General features: G+C 35.0%; 3 protein-coding genes across 5 annotated transcripts; 2 read left to right on the top strand and 1 right to left on the bottom strand.

Moving 5' to 3' along the window:
• Positions 1-4,319: 4,319 nt before the first annotated feature.
• On the top strand, positions 4,320-8,656 carry LOC114743128 (squalene monooxygenase-like). Of its 2 annotated transcripts, XM_028931323.1 has the most exons (9): positions 4,456-4,686; positions 5,600-5,711; positions 5,785-5,959; positions 6,108-6,276; positions 6,540-6,758; positions 6,871-7,146; positions 7,673-7,951; positions 8,242-8,365; positions 8,405-8,656. In XM_028931323.1, exons 1-8 carry the CDS (start codon positions 4,456-4,458, stop codon positions 8,359-8,361), a joined length of 1,581 nt encoding a protein of 526 aa, XP_028787156.1. In that variant the 3' UTR covers positions 8,362-8,365; positions 8,405-8,656. The 2 variants fall into 2 exon arrangements, with proteins under 2 accessions (XP_028787155.1, XP_028787156.1); XM_028931322.1 differs by having other exon boundaries at positions 4,320-4,686; positions 8,242-8,656.
• Positions 8,657-9,982: 1,326 nt separating this feature from the next.
• Positions 9,983-13,922, top strand: LOC114743123 (uncharacterized). Its single transcript, XM_028931316.1, has 2 exons — positions 9,983-10,089; positions 11,823-13,922. The coding sequence occupies exon 2, from the start codon at positions 11,977-11,979 to the stop codon at positions 13,726-13,728; it is 1,752 nt and encodes a 583-aa protein (XP_028787149.1). The 5' UTR covers positions 9,983-10,089; positions 11,823-11,976; the 3' UTR covers positions 13,729-13,922.
• On the bottom strand, positions 13,921-19,485 carry LOC114743124 (LL-diaminopimelate aminotransferase, chloroplastic-like). Of its 2 annotated transcripts, none has more exons than XM_028931317.1 (10): positions 19,390-19,485; positions 19,143-19,243; positions 18,820-18,887; positions 18,565-18,681; positions 18,107-18,169; positions 17,366-17,470; positions 17,188-17,238; positions 16,251-16,571; positions 15,069-15,275; positions 13,921-14,747 (listed from the first exon to the last, which is right to left on the bottom strand). In XM_028931317.1, exons 1-10 carry the CDS (start codon positions 19,473-19,475, stop codon positions 14,454-14,456), a joined length of 1,413 nt encoding a protein of 470 aa, XP_028787150.1. In that variant the 5' UTR covers positions 19,476-19,485; the 3' UTR covers positions 13,921-14,453. The 2 variants fall into 2 exon arrangements, with proteins under 2 accessions (XP_028787150.1, XP_028787151.1); XM_028931318.1 differs by having other exon boundaries at positions 19,167-19,243.
• Positions 19,486-20,828: the final 1,343 nt, after the last annotated feature.

Genomic DNA, 20,828 nt, shown 5'->3' with positions numbered 1-20,828 from the left:
CCTGCCTCATGCATAGTCTCGTACTCTTATTGGTTATTACGTCCATAGAAGGACGAATTTGTAATTTTACATTTGGGCTGCAAACCTGGTTGCCAGATGGTTCTTTGTACTTTGGGGTATAAAAAATTGAAAGCTAACAGAAAGTAGTCCTTGGAAGAAAATTGAAAATACTGAATTATTTTTCTAAAGTGTACTATCATTTGCAATTTAAGTGCATTCAAAATCTTAGTGTGAAACCGTCATTTAAGATTTAGTGATTTCAATTTTTTTTTCCGAGAATTCTCACACACAAAAATATAGCCTTTTGGTATATTTTTACGTTTGCCCCTCCCACCAAATTAAGATATCATATCGGAATTGACATTTTAAAATGCTTGTTTAAAACGACGGTAAGATTCTTCAAAAATAATTTTACGATAATAAATATCAGATATTTATGTGAGAAAAATTTGAATAAGTCTGACTGGGGAGTGGGGAGTTTAGTTGAATTCCAAACAAGCAGTGATTGGACTACGTTGTTTTTAAGTGAATAATGAATTTTCAAGAAAAATAAAATAGGAAGCTTAGGTTCAAAAGCAAAAATTTAGGTAGCTCCCAACAAACACATTCATTACTCTTTAAAGTCAACACATGCAAGGGACAAGTTATGTAGGTATTGGCTATCGATTTGACGAGACAACAAGCGTATTGTTGGTTTGATCTTTTTGCTTTCTTTGTCTCCCAACGCCATCTCCAGCTTGGCTCTTTATATACGAAACCCATATTTGGAATTGGACGTAGTAACTTGGTAGTTTTCTATATTTCGGAGGTATTTAGATAGAAATCAAACCATAGTTTTAAAAATACTTTTACGGTTTACGAAATAAATATGTAGAGGAGTTTATCTCGTTTTGTAGAAAAGTGCTTCTGAGGGTTGCCAAATACCCCTTTGGTCTAAATCTAAGATTTAGAAAATAGGTTTATTTTAGTTTTAAAAATATTTTAATTTAATCTTAAAACATGAGGTGTGTCAACTTGATTTATCTCCTAAATTTATATTTTTTTTCTGAACTACTACTATTTTTATTTATTGGAAATATTAAGAAAATTTTATATTAAGGGAACAGCATTCGATGCAGATAATTAAAATAGATACTTTAGAAAAACTATTTTTTTTTTTCAAATAACTAATTTAGTTAATTAATTTTCTTAAGCACTATAAATTAGTTACCTAACTCATACATTTATTCATTATATTTGAAACTCCAAATTTTACTCTGAGAAATATCATATCTACTAATGGCGGTTTGATTGAACTGAAGGTATCTAATTTCCTTAACAGTTTAACTTAAAAGATTGAAAGTTTGAGCTTTTTTTTTTTTTTTGGGATAACATTGGAAGTTTGAGCTTCATGAATAAGAATAAAAAAAAATAATTGAAAGAGGCCTTTTCTTTATATAATAAAAAAAATTGAAAGAGGCATTTTCTTTATATATATATTTTGCGCCAGCGAAAGCATCACAAAAATCTAATAATAATTCTATTATTAATTTTTCTTTGGGCGCGTATTGAAGGCTGGGGAATACATATTATACTTTTTTTTTTTTTTGCCAATATACATTCACCAACATGTTTGTTGGGGGGGGGGGAATGTATATATTAGTTTGCACGTACAGTACTGAGGACCCCACACATCACCTGAACTTTAACTATTTCTTTAATTAAAATTGATCTCTCTACGCCTCTTTAATTAGTTATTATTTAATTAAAAAGGAAAAGGCTTGATAATAGATCCGTTTGGAACAGCTTATAAATAGTTTTTCAATAATGATTTACGGAATACGAGTCAAATATGTGAGATGAATTTTATATCGACTTATGTAAAACATGCTTATAAAGAATTTACACTTCTATCCCAAACAGGCACAATATTATCCGAACACAAAGTGATAAAACAACTATTTGCCAAAAAACATGTAAGGAAGTTGTGTCTCTGGCCAAACAAAGAATGCAAGGAAACGAATGAACAATAATTTTACAACAATAAAACAGAAATATTAGATTTAGCTATAAATAATCTGCAGTATCAATCTACTTTACTTTATTTTGTCAAATTATATTGTTCAAAGAAGAAAATGGGCTTCGTGATTTTTGTCTTTTTTTTAAATGAAAAATAGTTAATTTTTTATTTGATCAATTTCAGACACGTTTTAAATATTTAAGATACCATTTAAAACCAGTTATTTCTAAAAGGATATTTGGATAGAAACTAAATCATAATTTTAAAAATACTTTTACGATATACGAAATAAATATATAGAGGAGTTTGTTTCGTTTCGTGAAAAAATGTTTTTGAGAAACACTTTTGAGTGCTTCTAAATACCTTCTAATTTAGGCTTTGAAGACTCCACGTAGCCTATACATTGATGGCTAAGCCTTCGTCTATTTCTTCCTCTTTTTAAAACAAGTATTATGTGACAAGCATGCAAGTAATGCATGAAAACAAAATAATGGCAACTCGTGAAATGCGAGAAAGAAACTATAATTCATTTTTTTCGTTCACGCCTAGCACGCGTTTATATTTCGCAATTAATCCCTTTATTTTACCACACATATATAATTGGGCCAAAAAATATAGAGCGCGCGCACACTGAAATATACCTGTCTTCATCCAACGGTGGTTAATTCCTCCTGTTGACAAGCAATTCACTTATAAGATTATGAGTTTAAACTTTATATTTGTTTAGAAATGCTCTGTAAAGTATACCTGCCCTACAGAAGACCTTATTAGTAGATAATCTATAAATATATTTATAAACATTCTCTGAATATGGAGACATACTTTAATACTTATAAAACTCCAAGATTCAACTCACTTAAATTTTATTTTACTAAAATAATATACCTATTGGTCCAGTGAACAAAGTACTTACATATTGATTTAATTATATACACTACTTATGGTCCTTGATATAAGATTTGGCTGACAAATTTGAGAAAATGAAGGAAGATAAAAAAAAACTTAATTATAACATATATTACATGATCTCTTTAAAAATACTTATACGTATCATTAGATTATATGTCAATTTATAAATTGGATAAATTAGTTTTGAGAAAAATGATAACTATAATAATTTAAAATAAATTATTTAAATTTTTAATCGTTTCAAATTAGTTAATTGGGTGTTATATTAAAAATATGAGGCAGTATATGCATACTTTAATCTTATTCTTAAAAAAAAAAAAACTATCAGTTGACCCATGCCAAATTGAATGCTAACTTGGAGAACATATGCAACTATATGTAAGAGTTTTTAAATTGAATAAAAGTTTTATTGATGTAATAATATTATAAATAAATCTGCAAAGAAATAATATTATAAAAATTATGTCCAAGGTCAAAACAATGCAAATGGAAAATGTAAATTATGCATTTTCCCGATGAAAATGTAAATCATGTTACCAAAAAAAAAAAAGTAAATTATGCATTTTCCCGATGAGCTGACCCAATCTCCAGGTATCTACTTTTGTGCGTTGGCAAAAGACAAAAAAAGGCTCACTGTAAAATGGGTTTCACCGGGGTGTGGTTGAGCGGTGGGGCTCATCCTCCCTTAACCAAGTGTCGAGGGTTCGATCCTCGTCTTGGGCATGGAAAAGCTTTAAAAATTCCGGGCCAGCTGTCCCACCCATCGAGGTGCTTACAAGCCAACGAAGGGATTAATCACTGGGTTCGCTAGTGGATACCCTGATATTTCATAAAAAAAAAAAGGGTTTCACGGGATACATATTTGGGAGAATTAGAATGAGATTCTATATATAAAAAAATTACAAAAAAAATCTTAAAAATATTATTTTTTATATTAAAATTTGTCATTACAAAGTTCAGGTTGTTATTAGATTTTTTAATAATTATTTCTTTTGTATGAAATTTGCTTGTAATTCTCTTTCCGTATTTTTGTGAAAAAATACGGTGAAAGTTGAAAACTCACAGTTACCGAGATCCCCAAGAAATACTACCGGTAAAAGTGTGACGACCGAGAAACAGTAGTATTTGTCTTCTCTCTATTGTATTTGCACGTTCAGATGGCATCCGCGTTTACAATGGCGCCAGAAAATGCAAGAAAACGAAAATCTACGGTCGCCGGTCGGTTAGGGGACCAGTGTCTTAGTTAAAAAGGAAAAAGAAAATTTTACCAGGAATGTATTTCGAAATTTGATGTGAATTTTGAATCATCACCGAATGGGCTATTGCCATATTGGCTGGCAAAGCACTGTCGAAGCGGTTGTTCCCTATAAAGGGAATCCCCACATTGGATTGCCAAAGCTCCACGTCAAGGCTTAGTCACACACAGAATCGGAGACGTAGAACTTTCCCGAAGGGAAGAAGAAGGATCGCGCCTTTCTAATTTTCCTGTTCTCTCTTCGTTCGCTGTTTTTTTTCTCACGAACCCCATTTGCGGCAAGCTCTGGTAGATGGAGTATCAATTCTTTCTGGGAGGGATTCTAGCTTCGTGTTTGGTGCTTGTGTTTTTTGTTTGCAGATCTGTCGAGAAGAAATTCTCGGGGTCAAGAGAGGCGACCAGTATTGGGTTTGCTGAGATCTCAGAAAATGGAGAATGCGAATCAGAGGATGCGGGAGGTGCAGAAATTATCATAGTTGGTGCTGGAGTTGCCGGGGCGGCTCTTGCTTACACACTTGGGAAGGTGAAAATATTACTTGTTTTGTCCTTATAAGATCCCCACGCCCTTCATCCGCATGATGATTTTCCTGGCTCGGAGTTTATACACGTTTGAAAGCACGCATCTGTCCATGTTTTGGATATTCCTAAGTCAAAAGAGAAAAAATATATAGAGAGAAATTGTGAATAGTTTGTCTTCGCTTGCAGGGAAAGCTTCAACGGTTTGAAAGGAAAGAACTATTACTTTTCACTGTATTTTTCAATGAAATTCAGGGGGGCAATCGAGGAAGGGCGTAAACAAAAAATACAATTAATGCATACTTTTTATTTTTGTCTCCGACAGATGTCATTATCCTTCCCTTTCTCTCTCATTTTATTTTCAAATTTTGTGAAATTCATGTACTTTTTGTTTCTAAATTCTGTTTTCCCGTCGGAGTTGGAGAATCACAAAAAATACCAAAGTTTCTGAGACATTTTTTGAAACCTTTTCTTTTGGCATTTTCCCATCAATCTGACGAAGAGCAAAAGAAAATTGTGAATGCCCTGTATTTCTGGGTTTTCAAAATCTCTATGCACACCAGATTTGCCTAGACAGACTTCTGCCATGGAAGAATCTGTAAAATCAGGCGGACAGAGCATCGGAAACTGTTAAAAGTATTGTATTTCTTTCTTTCCAAAATCTGTTTGTGACCCTCGAGTTTAGGGAAATAACAAAACCATACCAACTTTATTTCATTCTTTCAAACTCTGTCTGTGGCGTTCACAGGAGAAGGTAAATCACAAAAACCCACCAGAGTACGGAACTCCCATAATCTCTACAATTATTAATCCAGATTTAGTTCAGATCTGTGATTATTTTCTGTCTCTGAGCTTTTGTTGCATGAAGGCATGGAGCTGTAATACCTGCTAATGGTCTTGCTCTATGCTGCTTATTGCAGGGTGGACGAAAAGTGCATGTTATTGAGAGGGACTTGAGTGAGCCTGATAGAATCGTGGGTGAATTGCTGCAGCCTGGAGGTTATTTGAAGTTAATTGAATTGGGTCTTGAGGGTAAGCAAGAATCTGAAAGATCTTGATAATTTGAGCATGTTAACAGATGAATAAGGTTACTAGGTTGTTGCAGATTGTGTGGAGGAAATTGATGCTCAAAGGGTCTATGGCTATGCTCTGTATAAGGATGGGAAAAACACAAAACTATCTTATCCTTTGGAGAAATTTGACTCCGATGTTTCTGGCAGGAGCTTTCACAATGGGCGTTTCATCCAGAGAATGCGAGAAAAGGCTGTGTTTTTCCCAAAGTACCTTTTCCTTTTCGCTTCAGACTTTAGTTTACATTTAACTGTTGCTGTTTCTAAAACTTTCAATTACTATGGAGTTCAAATATAGATTTTTGAAGTTGTTTTGAAATCCTTTGTTCACATCATGTTATCTCCAATATTTCTGCAGCGTGAAACTAGAACAAGGAACAGTCACAGCTCTAATTGAAGAAAATGGAATCATCAAAGGGGTGCACTACAAAACCAAGGATGGGCAAGAGCTCACAGCAAGGGCCCCCCTCACCATAGTCTGTGATGGTTGCTTTTCCAACTTGAGGCGTTCTCTTTGCAAGCCAAAGGTAAAATATACTTGGTTTCTTTCCCAGTCATACAGTGGTGTTTATCTTCCAAGCACAGCTACTAAACCCAAAAATGGACAGGACCCTGTAATATGTGAAATGTATCTATGAAACTATGAAGAGTTAATATGAATGTCAGATATGTGCTGAAGACACAGCCCAAGTTTTTTGGAGTGTTTGATGCTTCATAATAGATTTTCATTCTACTCGCACTGCAATGTTTATTGCCCTTTTTTGCTTAATAGGCATAACTGTTTCTCCAGGTTGATGTACCATCTCATTTTGTTGGTCTTGTCCTGGAGAATTGTGATCTTCCATATGCAAACCATGGGCACGTTATCTTAGGTGATCCTTCTCCCATTTTATTTTATCCCATTAGCAGCACTGAGATTCGCTGTTTGGTTGACGTACCTGGCCAAAAAGTACCTTCTATTGCCAATGGTGAAATGGCTACATACCTGAAATCTGTGGTAGCTCCTCAGGTGCTGATATCATTCTTGACTCTTTATTATCAGTTATTTTAAATAATGAACATTCTTCAATACAGGCTAGCCAGATAACCTTTACGCAATAAGGGATGTTTTATGGTTTCAGGTTCCGCCAGAGCTGTATGATTCTTTTCTAGCAGCCATTGATAAGGGCAAGATAAGGACCATGCCAAACAGAAGCATGCCCGCCTCTCCTTACCCCACACCCGGTGCCCTTCTGATGGGAGACGCCTTTAATATGCGTCACCCTTTGACGGGAGGAGGAATGACTGTGGCACTAGCTGACATTGTTGTCCTGAGGAATCTTCTTAGGCCACTTCGTGATTTGCATGATGCTTCTGCTCTTTGCAAGTATCTTGAATCATTCTACACGCTGCGCAAGGTAAATGTGGTGTGAAGCTGCTAGATGACTGTTTCTTTGATATTAGTATTAGTGGTAAATCACAATTATGGCTGCCTATTTGTTATTTGTGACTTGTTCAAATGCTTGTAAGCATGACACATACGGGATATGACAAACATGACTCTGCGACACTATATAATATGGAATGCTCATGTAGAAAAATAAAATTAAATAAGAACATTTAGTCGTTTCACTCTCCAAATACTACGTGGAAACCAACAATTATGCAAAGTAAATCTGATATCAAGCTGTTAGATAACTATTTTCATGGCGGTAAACAATCTCTATATCTGGTTCCATTGCCAAGAAACATGGACATAGGCAAAAGATATGACATAGATTTGACAGGGACACTATAAAATACTAATCATGTGTGATTGGCCGAGCCATGTAGTACGGGTGCTAGATATGGCTACCACCTATTTTTATTTAGAGTCAGCGTTTTGTACTTTAATGAAGCTTGATTTGAAGGGAATTGATAGGTAGTGGCTGATTTTGTTTGCAGCCAGTGGCATCTACAATAAACACATTGGCAGGTGCACTGTACAAGGTATTTTGTGCATCCCCTGATCCAGCTAGGAAGGAAATGAGACAAGCATGTTTTGATTATCTCAGCCTTGGAGGCGTTTTCTCGAATGGACCAATATCTTTACTATCTGGCTTGAACCCTCGCCCACTTAGCTTGGTTCTCCATTTCTTTGCGGTGGCTATCTATGGTGTTGGCCGTTTGCTAATCCCATTTCCTTCTCCAAAGCGCATGTGGATTGGAGCTAGATTGATTTCAGTGAGTATTTTTGGTTGACAAATTTAAGTATGTTAAATTTGAGCCAGATGGGGGCAAAAAAAAAAAAAAAAAAGAAGCTAACATGAATAAGTCATATAAATACATTATAGGTGAATTTAATTGAAAAATGAGTTTGATGTGTCGTCAATTCATATTTGATTTTTCCACAGGTCTACCTAAGAATTTGTCTTTTTGAGTTTCTCATTTGGATAACTAGAATCTACCTTTCAGATATCACTGCTTAAACCAACCACAGATAATGATACATGTATTTTGTGTTATATTTTCAGGGTGCATCGGGAATCATTTTCCCCATTATTAAGGCCGAAGGAATAAGGCAGATGTTCTTCCCAGTGACCGTGCCGGCATATTTCAGAACTCCTCCTGTTCATTTACATGACTCAAACTGAGACCATATATAGAAGGGGGAGAACTTTTCGAGTTTGTTACTACATATAGTTTCTGCTATAGCTTTCTTTCTTTCTTTGGAAAAGAAAAAACTAGTTATAGTTCGTATTTTTCTTTCCCCTTCATGCTTGATTAAGAACAATAACTGTGGACAACTGCTGCTTCATGTGCATTTCGTTTTGTTCACTGAATTGGAGCAAAAGAAAACTCTAGGAGCCTATCTTCCAATTGTAAAATTTACAGAGACCAGTAATATGTTTCCTTCATAGCTAATGCAAGATCATGTTTTAGGCTGCTGCTTATGGTTTATCTATGTTCATAAAACTAAGAAAATTGTGTGAAGAGTAAGTGATGCGATGGGGGAACGCCCTGAAATGAAATATCGGGCTTGGAAAGATGCCTACTCTAGGCAGATAAGAACGAATTTGTTTATACCAAAAAAAAAAAAAAAAGAACGATTTTGATTGTAACTTGTGAACGCTGACGTTTGTTTTTTGACATTATTTGGAGGATGAGGGATATGATTTTGACTGGAGAAAAAATGAATTCTGGATGACATATCACTAAACTTCAAAGTTTTCTGTTTTGGCATGAGGAAGGAATTCTTGACTCTTGAGGAGCATTCGGCCGTGTGTGAAGATCTCTGACAGGATAAAATGCTTGGCATCGTGAGAGATTAAAGTTAGTGATGTATTTTAATAACAATCAACTGACTTTCCGCATTGGAAGACTCCTAAGTAGTATTTTAAGTTCAAGTTCTAAATATAGATACTATTTTAGAAGCTTAATTCGGTTGATCTCAATCTCATTTGTTCAAGTTAATTCTTTTAGATTACGGCTTTCGATCATGATTAAAATTACCACATATTTTCTTCATCCCTATTTTAGTTGTTTTCAATTTTTCAGAAGAGAGAGCACACAGAGACTAAGGAAACAACATTCATTTGTTATGGCAAATTAATATATTTTGTGAGTAAAAATATTTTTTTATTCCTATAATTTTATAGGATGTCTTATTTTTGTTCTTTGATCTTATAGAATATCTTCTAATTCTCTAACTTCTTAACACACCATTAGTGTCAAATAATAATTTTTTGTGTCAATTATTGTTATTATTTTTTTAAAAAACTTTATATATTAAATCATGTTTTGTCAGCGTTTAACAATTTTAATAATAAGATTATTATTTTTAATGAAACTAACAGTGTTAGGACTAGCAAAATGAAATTTTAATTGAATTTAGGAGCGCGTTTAGAATAACTTATAAATAATTTTTTTAATATAATTTATAAAATACAAAATAACTATGTGAGAAGAGTTTTATTTTGAGTTATGTTATAAGTGATTGTATACATGATTCTAGATAGGGTCCGAATTTGAAACTAAAAGATTAAAGTGTATTTAATAATATTATTATTATTAATTATTAATAGCATAACTATAAATAAGTCTGCGACCCTGCGTCAGAGATTCTCTTCAGCTTTCTACCACATGGCGTTTCAGGATCATGTAGGTCCCTCTTTTCTTTTCGAAATGACGAAAACACCCTCAAATGACCCAAACCAGCCCTAGCCTTTCCCAGGAATACCCAGGATGTTCATCTCTCTGTCTCTTCCTCTCTCTGTCTTTCTCTCTCTGTCTCTATCTCCCTATCCGCTGATATGGCATCGCATTCAGTGTTCGGATCGGCCTCTTTCGGTCTCTGAGAAGCCTCCTCTGCTCATGCTCAGGTCATTATAATATTTGTTTATGCGACGAAGTCTTTTGCGATTTGGGGGTTTTCTCGACAAACCAGCTCCGGATTTTGGATGCTTTCACCCAAGTCAGATGTTTGTTGTTTGAATTTATTCTGTGTAATACGAAGTCGTGTTGAACGATTTTCCTATGATTCTGTTGCTTTTTTTTTTTTTTGGCCTGATGAGATTCTGTTGAAATTTAAGTTGAATTGAATTTCCCCCTTTGTTTGGGCCTTTGTTCTTTGTCATTTTACCGTCTACATGTTTGCAAATGTTTTAGAATATATATCTTTCCTTTAGTAATATTCTACTGCATATGTTTCCATGAATTCATGCCTTTCTAGTTTCAACAAAATTTGTTTCCCCACCTGTTTTCCAGCTGTCTTCTTCGGCTCTCTAAATCTTGTAATAAGACAGTAATTAGAAGTTGAGGTAATCGTGTGATTCAGCTATACAAGTTTAATCTCCTTTGGCATCATTTTGGCTATGGGAACTGACAAGCTAACAAGTTTACTTCAAAAATGACGATTGTTCTTGTCATCTGATAGACCAATCAGCATTGCTCTTATTGCCTCTTTTTATTACGAGTAGCATGTGGCTGTGGGATGCGCTCATTGCACTAATGCTGCAAATTAATCTCATATGCTACTTTGTATTCACTCTACTCTTTTTGTAACTAATTTACAGAGATTAAGAATGTTAGATAAATTAGTTATTTGCGAAAAATTATACTGGTTTGTCTAAAATATCCTTTTTAATCATTTGCATTGGAAATTATCTTATTGATAGAAATTCCCTTTAACGTGTGAAATCAGTAGGGATAGTTTGTGAAAAAAATTATAAATTTGAGAGACATGTGAATTGAGGCCATACATTTAGAAGCAAAATAAATTCTTAATTAACTTTTTCATTTAAGACTGGAAGGAGTATTTTTTTTAATGATGTGTTAGAGATTCATGATATCTTTGACATTTATGTGCTAATAAAATAAGTTTCGGTCAACATATTACCCGCATTATTGAAGTAGACTGTTAAACTGTCGATGAAATCAGTGTTGTTGAGTTTCAAACCTTGTTATCTGCTGTACCCCGTTTGTGTTATATGAATTTATCAGATTATACTCAATGGGTTAGGGGCAAAGTGCTACCTAAGCTCTCGATTTTTTATTTTAAGTTTTTATTCTGTGCTTTGAGTTTGCACTTTTCACTCTCCTTTGTTATCTTTTCTGGCTCACAACCCAGCACCAGCAGCAAGCCTACGTCAGACACTAAAAGCAAATAGCATGCCCACTTTTTTTTCTGGTTCTGCTGGTTGTCATTTGGTGATCAAATGTTAATATGAAAGGTTTCTTCCCGTTTTACGTGTGTATGGATCCCTGACAGCTCCCTATGAATTTCTTTAGGATGTGCATCGGCTGAGAACCATTTATGGGGCTGTCAAATTATGAATTGCTAACCTATGCACGTAGACTGCTGATCCCACTGTAGCCTGTCATTTAAGCTTAAATCTTTGCTTCTCTTTGGTTTTATTTTCAGAAATGCTCCTGTGGTGGTGCTGGTGTCTGAAATTGTTTGTGCTTTCATGTTTATGATGTTATAATTTGCTTAAGAAATTAGTTATTACCTTTTTCTGTGTAATCCTGTTCATTCAATGAACTCTTATATCTTTTTTTTCCTCGGAATTAGTTCTGATGTATTTTGATTATGTTATTCGGTAAATTGCTGCAGGTTGTTTAGATGGGAAAGCTTATTTTAACCTGGCTGGTCACATTCGCCAATATAGTAGAGAAAATGGCCTTGTTATTTTTTCCTCCCATGTGATGGAAATGGTTTGAGTGGTTGATGAATATGTCATAGGAGTTTACACCCAAAACTTCACTGCATGGAAGATCACACATTTGTTGTTGGTCAAAAATTCCCTGATGTAAAAGCATTCCGCAATGCAATTAAAGAAGCAGCTATTGCGCAGCATTTTGAGCTTCATATCATTAAAAGTGACTTGATACGTTATTTTGCCAAGTGTGCATCAGATGGCTGTCCATGGCGCATTCGTGCTGTCAAACTCCCTGATGCTCCTACCTTTACAATTAGAAGTCTTGAGGGGACACATACTTGTGGGAGAAATGCACATAATGGGCACCACCAGGCTTCTGTTGATTGGATTGTGAGTTTTATTGAGGAAAGACTGCGAGATAATATCAATTACAAACCAAAAGATATTTTACATGACATCCATAAGCAATATGGGATAACAATACCATATAAGCAAGCTTGGCGTGCAAAGGAACGTGGCCTTGCTGCAATATATGGCTCCTCTGAAGAAGGATATTGCCTACTTCCTGCATTTTGCGAGCAGATAAAGAAAACCAATCCTGGAAGTTTTGCAGAGGTGTTTACCGCAGGTGCAGATAACCGTTTTCAGAGGCTTTTTGTTTCTTTTTATGCATCGATACATGGCTTCCTTAATGGTTGTTTGCCCATTGTTGGACTTGGGGCAATCCAACTGCAAAGCAAATACCTTAGCACATTCCTTTCAGCAACGTCATTTGATGCTGATGGTGGGTTGTTCCCACTTGCATTTGGTGTTGTTGATGTTGAAAATGATGAAAGCTGGACTTGGTTTTTGTCCCAGTTGCACAAGACACTTGAGGTAAATAGTGAAACCGTCCCGCCAATGATATTCTTGTCAGAGGGACAAAAAGGTATTATGGATTCAGTAAGAAGGAAGTTCCCTAATTCTTTTCATGCATTCTGCATGCGTCACTTAAGTGAAAGTATTGGCAAAGAGTTCAAGAATTCTAGGCTTGTCCAACTTCTGTGGAAGGCAGCATATGCCACCACAACCTCTGCTTTTAGAGAAAAAATGGCCGAAATAGAAGAGGTTTCTTCTGAAGCTGCTAAATGGTTACAGCAGTTTCACCCATCTGAGTGGTCTCTAGTACATTTTGAAGGAACACGATATGGTCATTTGTCCTCTAATGTTGAGGAGTTCAATAGATGGATTTTCGAAGCCCGGGAGCTGCCAATTATTCAGGTGATTGAGCGGATTCATAACAAGCTCAAGACTGAGTTTGATGACAGGCGTTTGAAGAGCAATTCATGGTTCTCTGTACTCACTCCATATGCCGAGAGGCGAATGATGGAGGCTATTACCTGTGCATCCACATATCAAGTCCTTAGATCAGATGAAGTGGAATTTGAGGTTCTCTCAGGTGATCGCTCAGATATTGTGAATATTGGTAGCCATAGCTGTTCTTGCCGTGATTGGCAGCTATATGGAATACCATGTTCTCATGCTGTTGCAGCTCTGATGTCATGTAGAAAGGATGTCTATGCTTTTACCGAGAAGTGTTTTACTGCTGGTAGTTACAGAGAGACCTATGCAGAGGAAATACATGCCATCCCTGAGAAACTTGAATGGAGAAAAACAGATGAGACTTCCACCGATGACAAAGCTGTACTTGTACGGCCGCCCAAATTCCGGAGACCACCAGGACGCCCTGAGAAGAAAAGAATTTGTGTTGAGGACCTTAATCGAGAGAAGCATACAGTGCATTGTAGTCGGTGTAATCAAACTGGACATTACAAGACAACGTGCAAAGCAGAGATTAGTCATAGTATAGAACAGTTTTAGGTGTCTAATTTTGTACTCTTAGGTCACATGAACTAGCATGGTTAGCATCTAGGGACAAAATGTTAAGGATGTACCCATTATTTAGGCTATGTAAAAAATTTATTCAACTCAATCTGCATGTATAAACTGAAGTAACTTTGTAAGATTGTCAGGCTTGTAATCAAAAGCAAGTTCTAGCCGTCCCTTGGCTCATATGTTTTGAACTTTTCTTTTTCTTTTTTTCTTTTTTTGGCCACCAGGAGCTCAAACGCCTATTACCCATGAGAGGTTAAACTTGCAATTTTACATTTAAGATAGAATGGAGGTGATTAGTGTCATTTAATACACGCCCGTTTGCACAGATGTGCTTTCATACACGCACATGCACAAACAAACAAAAATACACACACAACTTGTTCGTCATGGTAAAAGCATTGATTCAATTGAGATGTCTTCGGAAGATATGAGGAGCAATTTATGTCCAATGCAACCTTTTTAGTGTCCCTAAACAAGACCTACACATTAGTGTCAGACACTTGATCGTCTGCAACCTTCCCTCCGAGCCATGGGGGCCATTTCATGAATGAAAATAGAATAGAGCGATGGAAATGAACAGAATGAGGATCAACTTCTTTTATATATAACCATATATAGCACATCAGAATATATTATTTCAAGAGCTAAGTTGAGGCCAGTCTTCCTCAGTCCAAGAAGTTACAGCTTGAAACCAGTGAGATAATTTAAGTTCAACTGTATAGCTCCTTGAATCTTCTGCAGGCCTCCAAAATATTTTCCCGGTGACCAAATGCGCTTACACGAACAAAACCTTCGCCACCAGGTCCAAAACCGCTGCCAGGGGTTGTAACCACATGGGTCTTCTCAAGTATCTCGTTGAAAACATCCCATGAGCTTCGTCCAGGGAAATGGACCCAAACATATGGTGCATTTTTCCCTCCATATACTTTAAAACCAAGCGATTCAAATGTCTCCACTATTATCTTTGCGTTCTCTTTATAAAATGCGATGACTTCCTTCATAGCCTGCATTCAAATTGAGCGAGTCCATCATGTAGCTTGTCCAAGAAGTATTCTACCAAAGGCCAAACCAGCTTTCATAAAAGAGGCACCTCAGAACCCACAAAATTTTCAAGAAGTTTCTGTTTCTTTCTCGATAAAGAACTGTGACACAGAAAACCTGTCCTTTTATCTTTTTACTTTTTATTGGGTGAGAATGCTAATTTTTTTCCCCCAATAAGGTATGAAGAACTGTGAAGAAAATGTAATGTTTTCAGTAAAACTAGCATACTGGCTAAATCATGCAGCATTCTTTCTTCAGAAACTCGTACAAAAACAATAACTGACCTTGAGACCTTCTGGAGAAAGGCAAGCCAGACCCCCTGCCTGGGAAATATTGGATGCACCATTAAAGCAAGTACTCATAATTCGGCTGAAATCCTTGGCAACAGGAAAACCATCAGAAAACAGTAACTGCTTTGGAACCACACTCCACCCAAGTCTAACTCCAGTGAATCCAGCATATTTACTAAATGATGCAGTCTCGATCGCAACCTGCAATCTCAACAAGGTTTCATGCACAATATTACGATACAGAAACCTACCATGTATCCACGGTTAGAAACAGCTTCCTAACTGAACCCTCCTACTATGTGTTAGCCTACAGAAAAAGCCTAAGCCATCTCCCATAAACTTTTTGCCCAATAGTTTCCTAGATGGACATCTTGCCTGATGCCATCATGCCATTGTATTTGAAAATTTCCCTGATTAGTAACCAAGCTACCTCAGTAATATGGTGGACGCAACCATGAGACAAAAAACATAAAGCACGTATGCCTACACTTCTGGTAAGATACTTAAGGGAATGCAAATATTAGGTTGAAAAAGCTACCTAAGCTTGCAAGATGTTTGACCAGGCAAACCATTTGGTGAAATGAACATTCAGATAGGCTAATGTATGTGGGTGTAGAGACTTATCAGCTCAATCGATATATCGAAGTATCTAATAAAATCTCTTAAAAGACTGATTATTCACAAAGGTATGGACAGTGTGACTCAATTTTCATGCTCTGTCCAATCCATGGGAAACATGTCTAGTTGAGCACCAATAGCTCATGTCAGTTTGACAAAAGACCGTAGTGGTAAACGAAAATAAGCAAATTTTTTGTCAAAAAAACAAAGAACAAAAATGAGCAAATCTCACAATATCTCAATTCAGAAGGCTAGGCAATTGTTAAATAAAAAATTGAAAGAAAATGGCATTTGCACAAGTTAGAATTATAAGATCTAGATTGTGGCGGGAAAAAAATATTTTAGATAATGTAGCAACAAGTGCCACAACTCAATTGGAAAATGACAAGTAAGAGAAGGGTCCATCCAATGCATTCTATGATAAAAATTAGCATTGTATAATCAGAACTGTGTATCAATGTTAATAAATGACAATGCTCAAAATTATAATCAAGATGGTGTAAGACTGAACATAAAGCTCAGCAGTTTTTAAGCACTAGTTGCTAATTCTAGACTGACCTCTTTGGCTCCTGGGATTTCAAAGATGGAACGTGGGCTGTCATCTGATATATATAATGCGTATGCAGAATCAAATATTATTATTGACCCATTATTCTTAGCAAACTGAACTAGTCTGCTTAGTTGCTCCCTTGTGGCCACAGCACCAGTAGGATTGTTTGGTGAACAGAAAAATATTATATCTGTTCTTGAAACAGAGGATAAATCAGGGAAAAAACCATTTTCAGGACTACACCACATGTATTCAATTCTCCCGTACTTCTGAGGATCCTTCAGATATTGGCCAGTCTGACCCATAATAACACTTGAGTCTACATAGGCCTGCATCAAGAGGCTCAAACATAAGAAAAAATCAGCTAGAAATAATGTAAAAATGTAAAAAAATTCTTTCTTTCTTTTTTTTTCCTATTTCTGAATTCTTCAAGACGGTAATGAGGGCAGTGATCAGCACATTAATAAAGGTAACTGTAAAAGTTGTTTTATGGTCAATAATTTAAACAGCATATCAGGACCGAGAGGACTGATGAACAATACGAAAATGATTCCTACCCAAGTTTGCAAGTGAAAGGCACTAATAATTCCCACATGTTTACATCTGTTGCAATTTCAAATCAAGAGCAGTCTTCTTTATAAAAGGGCGTTTTCTCAAATGCGAAAATAAACTCACATTCTTAGGATTTGAAAGAACAGTAGAATCTCAAGCTCTCTTCCAGATTTATTTTTTTTTTAAATTAAAAAGTAGACACAAGCTAATCAGACCATTTTCCATTGCATCAAAGAGCATGACAGGCCAAATGAATGAACTAAAATAGTGGGCACAGCGGAGAGCAATAATGGGACAAAACCAAAAAAACTTCAAGCCGTATTAAAAGCAGAAATGGCTTGCGTAATCAACTGTTAATGAGACCATATTAATGCAAAGTGAAGCATAAATTACCGGGTATGATGGGTTTTGCACTGCCATCCTCACATTTGAGCCAAAGACAACCTGTAAAAACAATCATGAAAGGACAAGTTGGAATTTGAAATATCTTACTGCTGAAAGCTCCCCGTTAACAGCAACCATGTTGAGAAAGGAAATTATTGACATATAAAAATTAAATTTACGATCAAACCTGGAGACGAGATATGTCGCATTTTGATCCATCCGAGACAAATATATCATCTTCCTCTATGCCAAGATCACTGTAAAATGTTGAAGCGATTGCCCTTCTTAATGGCTGCGTAGATTAGAATCACCAGTCACTCTTCAAATATCATAAATTTCATTAATATAAATTTCGACTTAAATGAACAACTAAATAGGATAATTATATGATCCCAAGATCAAATTCCTTCCATCTTTATCCAATTAAGTTCCTGAAATAAACTATAAGACTTGTCCAAAGGATTGTTGAAGTGTTCAATCACGGTACAAAGATAATGTTCTCTAGCTACTTCAGTGCTTTTTTATGATAAGAGGAAAAAATATGATATTAAAAACTTAATAAAGAATTCCAGATGCTTTGCTTATTTTTCTTGGTTTAAGTAAGAATTTATGTTGGAACACAAAACTTCCAAGCACACATTATGACACAAGTTCAATAGCCATCAAAACTTGAATTTTTTTAAGGTAATCAAAATTCGAGTTTTATTTCACTTAGGGCTTATAAAATCTCCTTCCGAAAGTCGGTGTGATAAGAAGCATTCTTATAAAGCTCTCATTTTTCACTTGGCTCTTTGAAAAGCATGTTGCATTTAACACCAGGTGTTAATGCACCGGATGTGTCCTTTCCAAACTATCAGCATAAGTAGAAATCTTTGATATGCAAGAAAAAGTACTGATAGTGCCTTTTCTTCAAGTCAACACAACATACCTTTTCACCTTCATATTCTCCATAACCACGATAACCCTCAACCGTAGCTAATGAATTTGCTTTCTGAGGAAAATAGTTTGATGCTCAGTTAGCTACAGGCAAAGCACTGGTTTTATTTATGAGTAACGAAAGTGTTTTTCTTGAATCAAATAGGAACATTGTACAAAGCATACCAACATCCCATGTAATCTCTATACTTAATTACAATCTATAAAAAAGACTTGAACAGAATCAATAGAGAACGGAAGGGGGTTTATACTAGTCCTTGGTGCTGAGAAAGCAGAGTTCGCACAATGAGGAATAGCACTTAACAATTGCTTGACTTGATCTATTTCTATGATAAACACATAATTAATGAACAAGCCCCAACTTCAATTAAAAAAAACAGAGAGAGAGATGCTTGTAAAAAGAAAACATAGTCCAATGATGCATTAACTTCATTAAAGCAAAAGCTGTACCATTGCCATTGCAGAAGCTATGACTTCAGGAATAGGGTCAGTAGTATCGCCAATTCCCAAGCTTATCAATTTTGAGTCTGGGTGCTTTAGCAAGAGTGCAGATTTTCTTCTTGCAACCTATTGTCCACGATAAAATTGAGGATATAGATTAGAAGGTAGAAAGTACGATATCACATATCATATTAGAGTCAAATGAAAGAAATAAATAGGATTAATTCATAACAAAAGCAAAAAATATCCAGTGGCATAACAGACCTCTGGAAAAAGATAGCCAGCTTGAAGTTTAGCCATGTTTGCATTGCGAGAGACATTAGTCCTGTAGCCTTCAACGTGGAAAAGGGAAGAATCATCTTAAATTCTAGATGATAAAGATCATTTTTTCTACATAACGCTTTATATACAGTTCTCCAACGAGTTCTAGTAACTAAATAGTCAATCATTTCGATAGAGAAGGCTGAAAAAGGCAAAAAAATTGGGAACGATTATATAGAAGTATTGTGGATCAAGTATTCTAATGTATCATATCTGCATGCAATTATTTCATAATCACAAGGGTAAAGGAAAACAGAGAAAACTACAACATAGAGAAGATTTCTGGGTACCAGTCTGCAATTCTTGAGGTGTCTCAACGCATTTACAAACACCAAGGCTTTTCGCTGGCAAAGAGACGTTCTGATTCCTGAAATAGCCAAAGAAGGCCCAAAAAACAAAAAACTTTTGAGGTTAAAACAGAAGAAAGTTGCAGAAATATTGATCAATGTTCAAATTCAATGCAGGCCTTCCTGTGTAGTTGGAGATATGAAATGAGAATTAGAAGCAAAATACCGTGAATTGAAGTTAGAATGACTCAAGAAAGAAGAATAAGATGAAGAATAGAGTGGAGAAGTCGTGGGGTTATGGATCATAGCCATTCTCGAATGAGACAGAGACGCCACAGAATGGTGGTACCATGAGATCTCTATTTATACTATTGTGACTTCATAATTTTAGCAGTCGATGTCTCCATAGGCAATTTCAAAAAGTTTTATAATAACTCAAATTTAAAATTCCAAAACCGCCCACATCTGAGCTGTATGTGACTGGGTGTATATATCTTCAAGTCATTTCTCATTCCTCAAATTCTATTGGGACTTTTTTCTGTCTCTCTGTTATATTAAAAATATATTTTACTTCAAAATATATATATTTTAATATTAGATGTTGTTGCTTTCAAGAAATGAATTCATGGAGAACTCGCGCAAGCTTCTCCATCCCCTAATCCAAATCAGCACTTGGTTTGTTGTCGATCTATTTGAAAAATGGCATGGAGAATGAAATAAAATAATCAATTTTTTAAAAATGATTTTATGAATAAAATCTTTTATCTTTCATTATTATTATTAGTAGAATAATAATAATGAAGCCTTTTGACCAAAAAATAATAATGAAACCTAGTCCCAAAAAATGAAAAAAAATGTTATAAAGAAAGAATTGAAAAAAAAAAAAAAGAAACAGAACTAGCAGGCAGCTGCCCGTTTCCATGTGATAGTGATAGTCATAGTATTCTCGGGCTGTTTGGGATGTTTAAAAAACATTTTAAAAAAATATTTTAATATAAATAAAAATAATTTTTTTCCACATATTTATTTCAAATTTCATAAAATTATTTCTAAAACTGTGGCTTATTTCTTATCCAAATATTCTCTCAAACTGAAATTGATTGGTTCACATCCTTGCAAATCACCTTTTCTTTTCCCTTTCCAATTTCTCTGGCATTAACTATGGATACTGCTTCTAACAATTAATTTCAACTTTAATTTGTGACATTATGAGAAATTAGTTTCTTTTGCATGTTAATTTTAATTTAAAAAAAAATGTCTGTACACGCTTTGATGGCCTCAAAAAAAATTATAATAAATAAAGAAAAAAATTATCCATAAATATCCATTTGAAAATTTCATTGCCCATAAACACATAAGTTACTTATAAGCAATAAACAAATATATTATATTAGGCCAAGTAGTCAGTATGAGGTAGGAAGGCATGCATTTTGCTTATAGGTTAAAAGGAAAATACATTTTATGTATAGCTTAAATAAAAGAAAAAAATTACTTATAAATTTTAATTAAAAAACTAAATATGACTAAGTCTTACAAAGTTTATTTAATAGTAATATATCTTAAAAAAAACGTAATATTTACAAGCCTAGTTTGTATAGATTAAATTGTTTTGAGATCTATTATTATTTAATAAAATTTAAGGGAAAGTAGTTTTTCCTAAATTTT

The sequence above is a fragment of the Neltuma alba genome, unplaced genomic scaffold (genome assembly GCF_004799145.2).
Source record: "Neltuma alba isolate B1F8T4 unplaced genomic scaffold, ASM479914v2 tig00003947_pilon, whole genome shotgun sequence".
Lineage (NCBI taxonomy): Eukaryota > Viridiplantae > Streptophyta > Magnoliopsida > Fabales > Fabaceae > Neltuma > Neltuma alba.
Note: the sequence above shows the minus strand (reverse complement) of the source record. Positions and strands in the feature narration are given on the sequence as shown.

Coding starts and splice junctions, on each gene's coding strand:
- LOC114743128 (XM_028931322.1), top strand. CDS start 4,456: ATGGAGTATCAATTCTTTCTGGGAGGGATTCTAGCTTCGTGTTTGGTG. Junction 5,960..6,107: donor AAGGCTGTGTTTTTCCCAAA/GTACCTTTTCCT, acceptor ATATTTCTGCAG/CGTGAAACTAGAACAAGGAA. Junction 7,147..7,672: donor CATTCTACACGCTGCGCAAG/GTAAATGTGGTG, acceptor TTTTGTTTGCAG/CCAGTGGCATCTACAATAAA.
- LOC114743123 (XM_028931316.1), top strand. CDS start 11,977: ATGGAAGATCACACATTTGTTGTTGGTCAAAAATTCCCTGATGTAAAA.
- LOC114743124 (XM_028931317.1), bottom strand. CDS start 19,475: ATGGCTATGATCCATAACCCCACGACTTCTCCACTCTATTCTTCATCT. Junction 18,682..18,819: donor CTGGCTATCTTTTTCCAGAG/GTCTGTTATGCC, acceptor CGTGGACAATAG/GTTGCAAGAAGAAAATCTGC. Junction 14,748..15,068: donor TTTCTCCAGAAGGTCTCAAG/GTCAGTTATTGT, acceptor ATTTGAATGCAG/GCTATGAAGGAAGTCATCGC.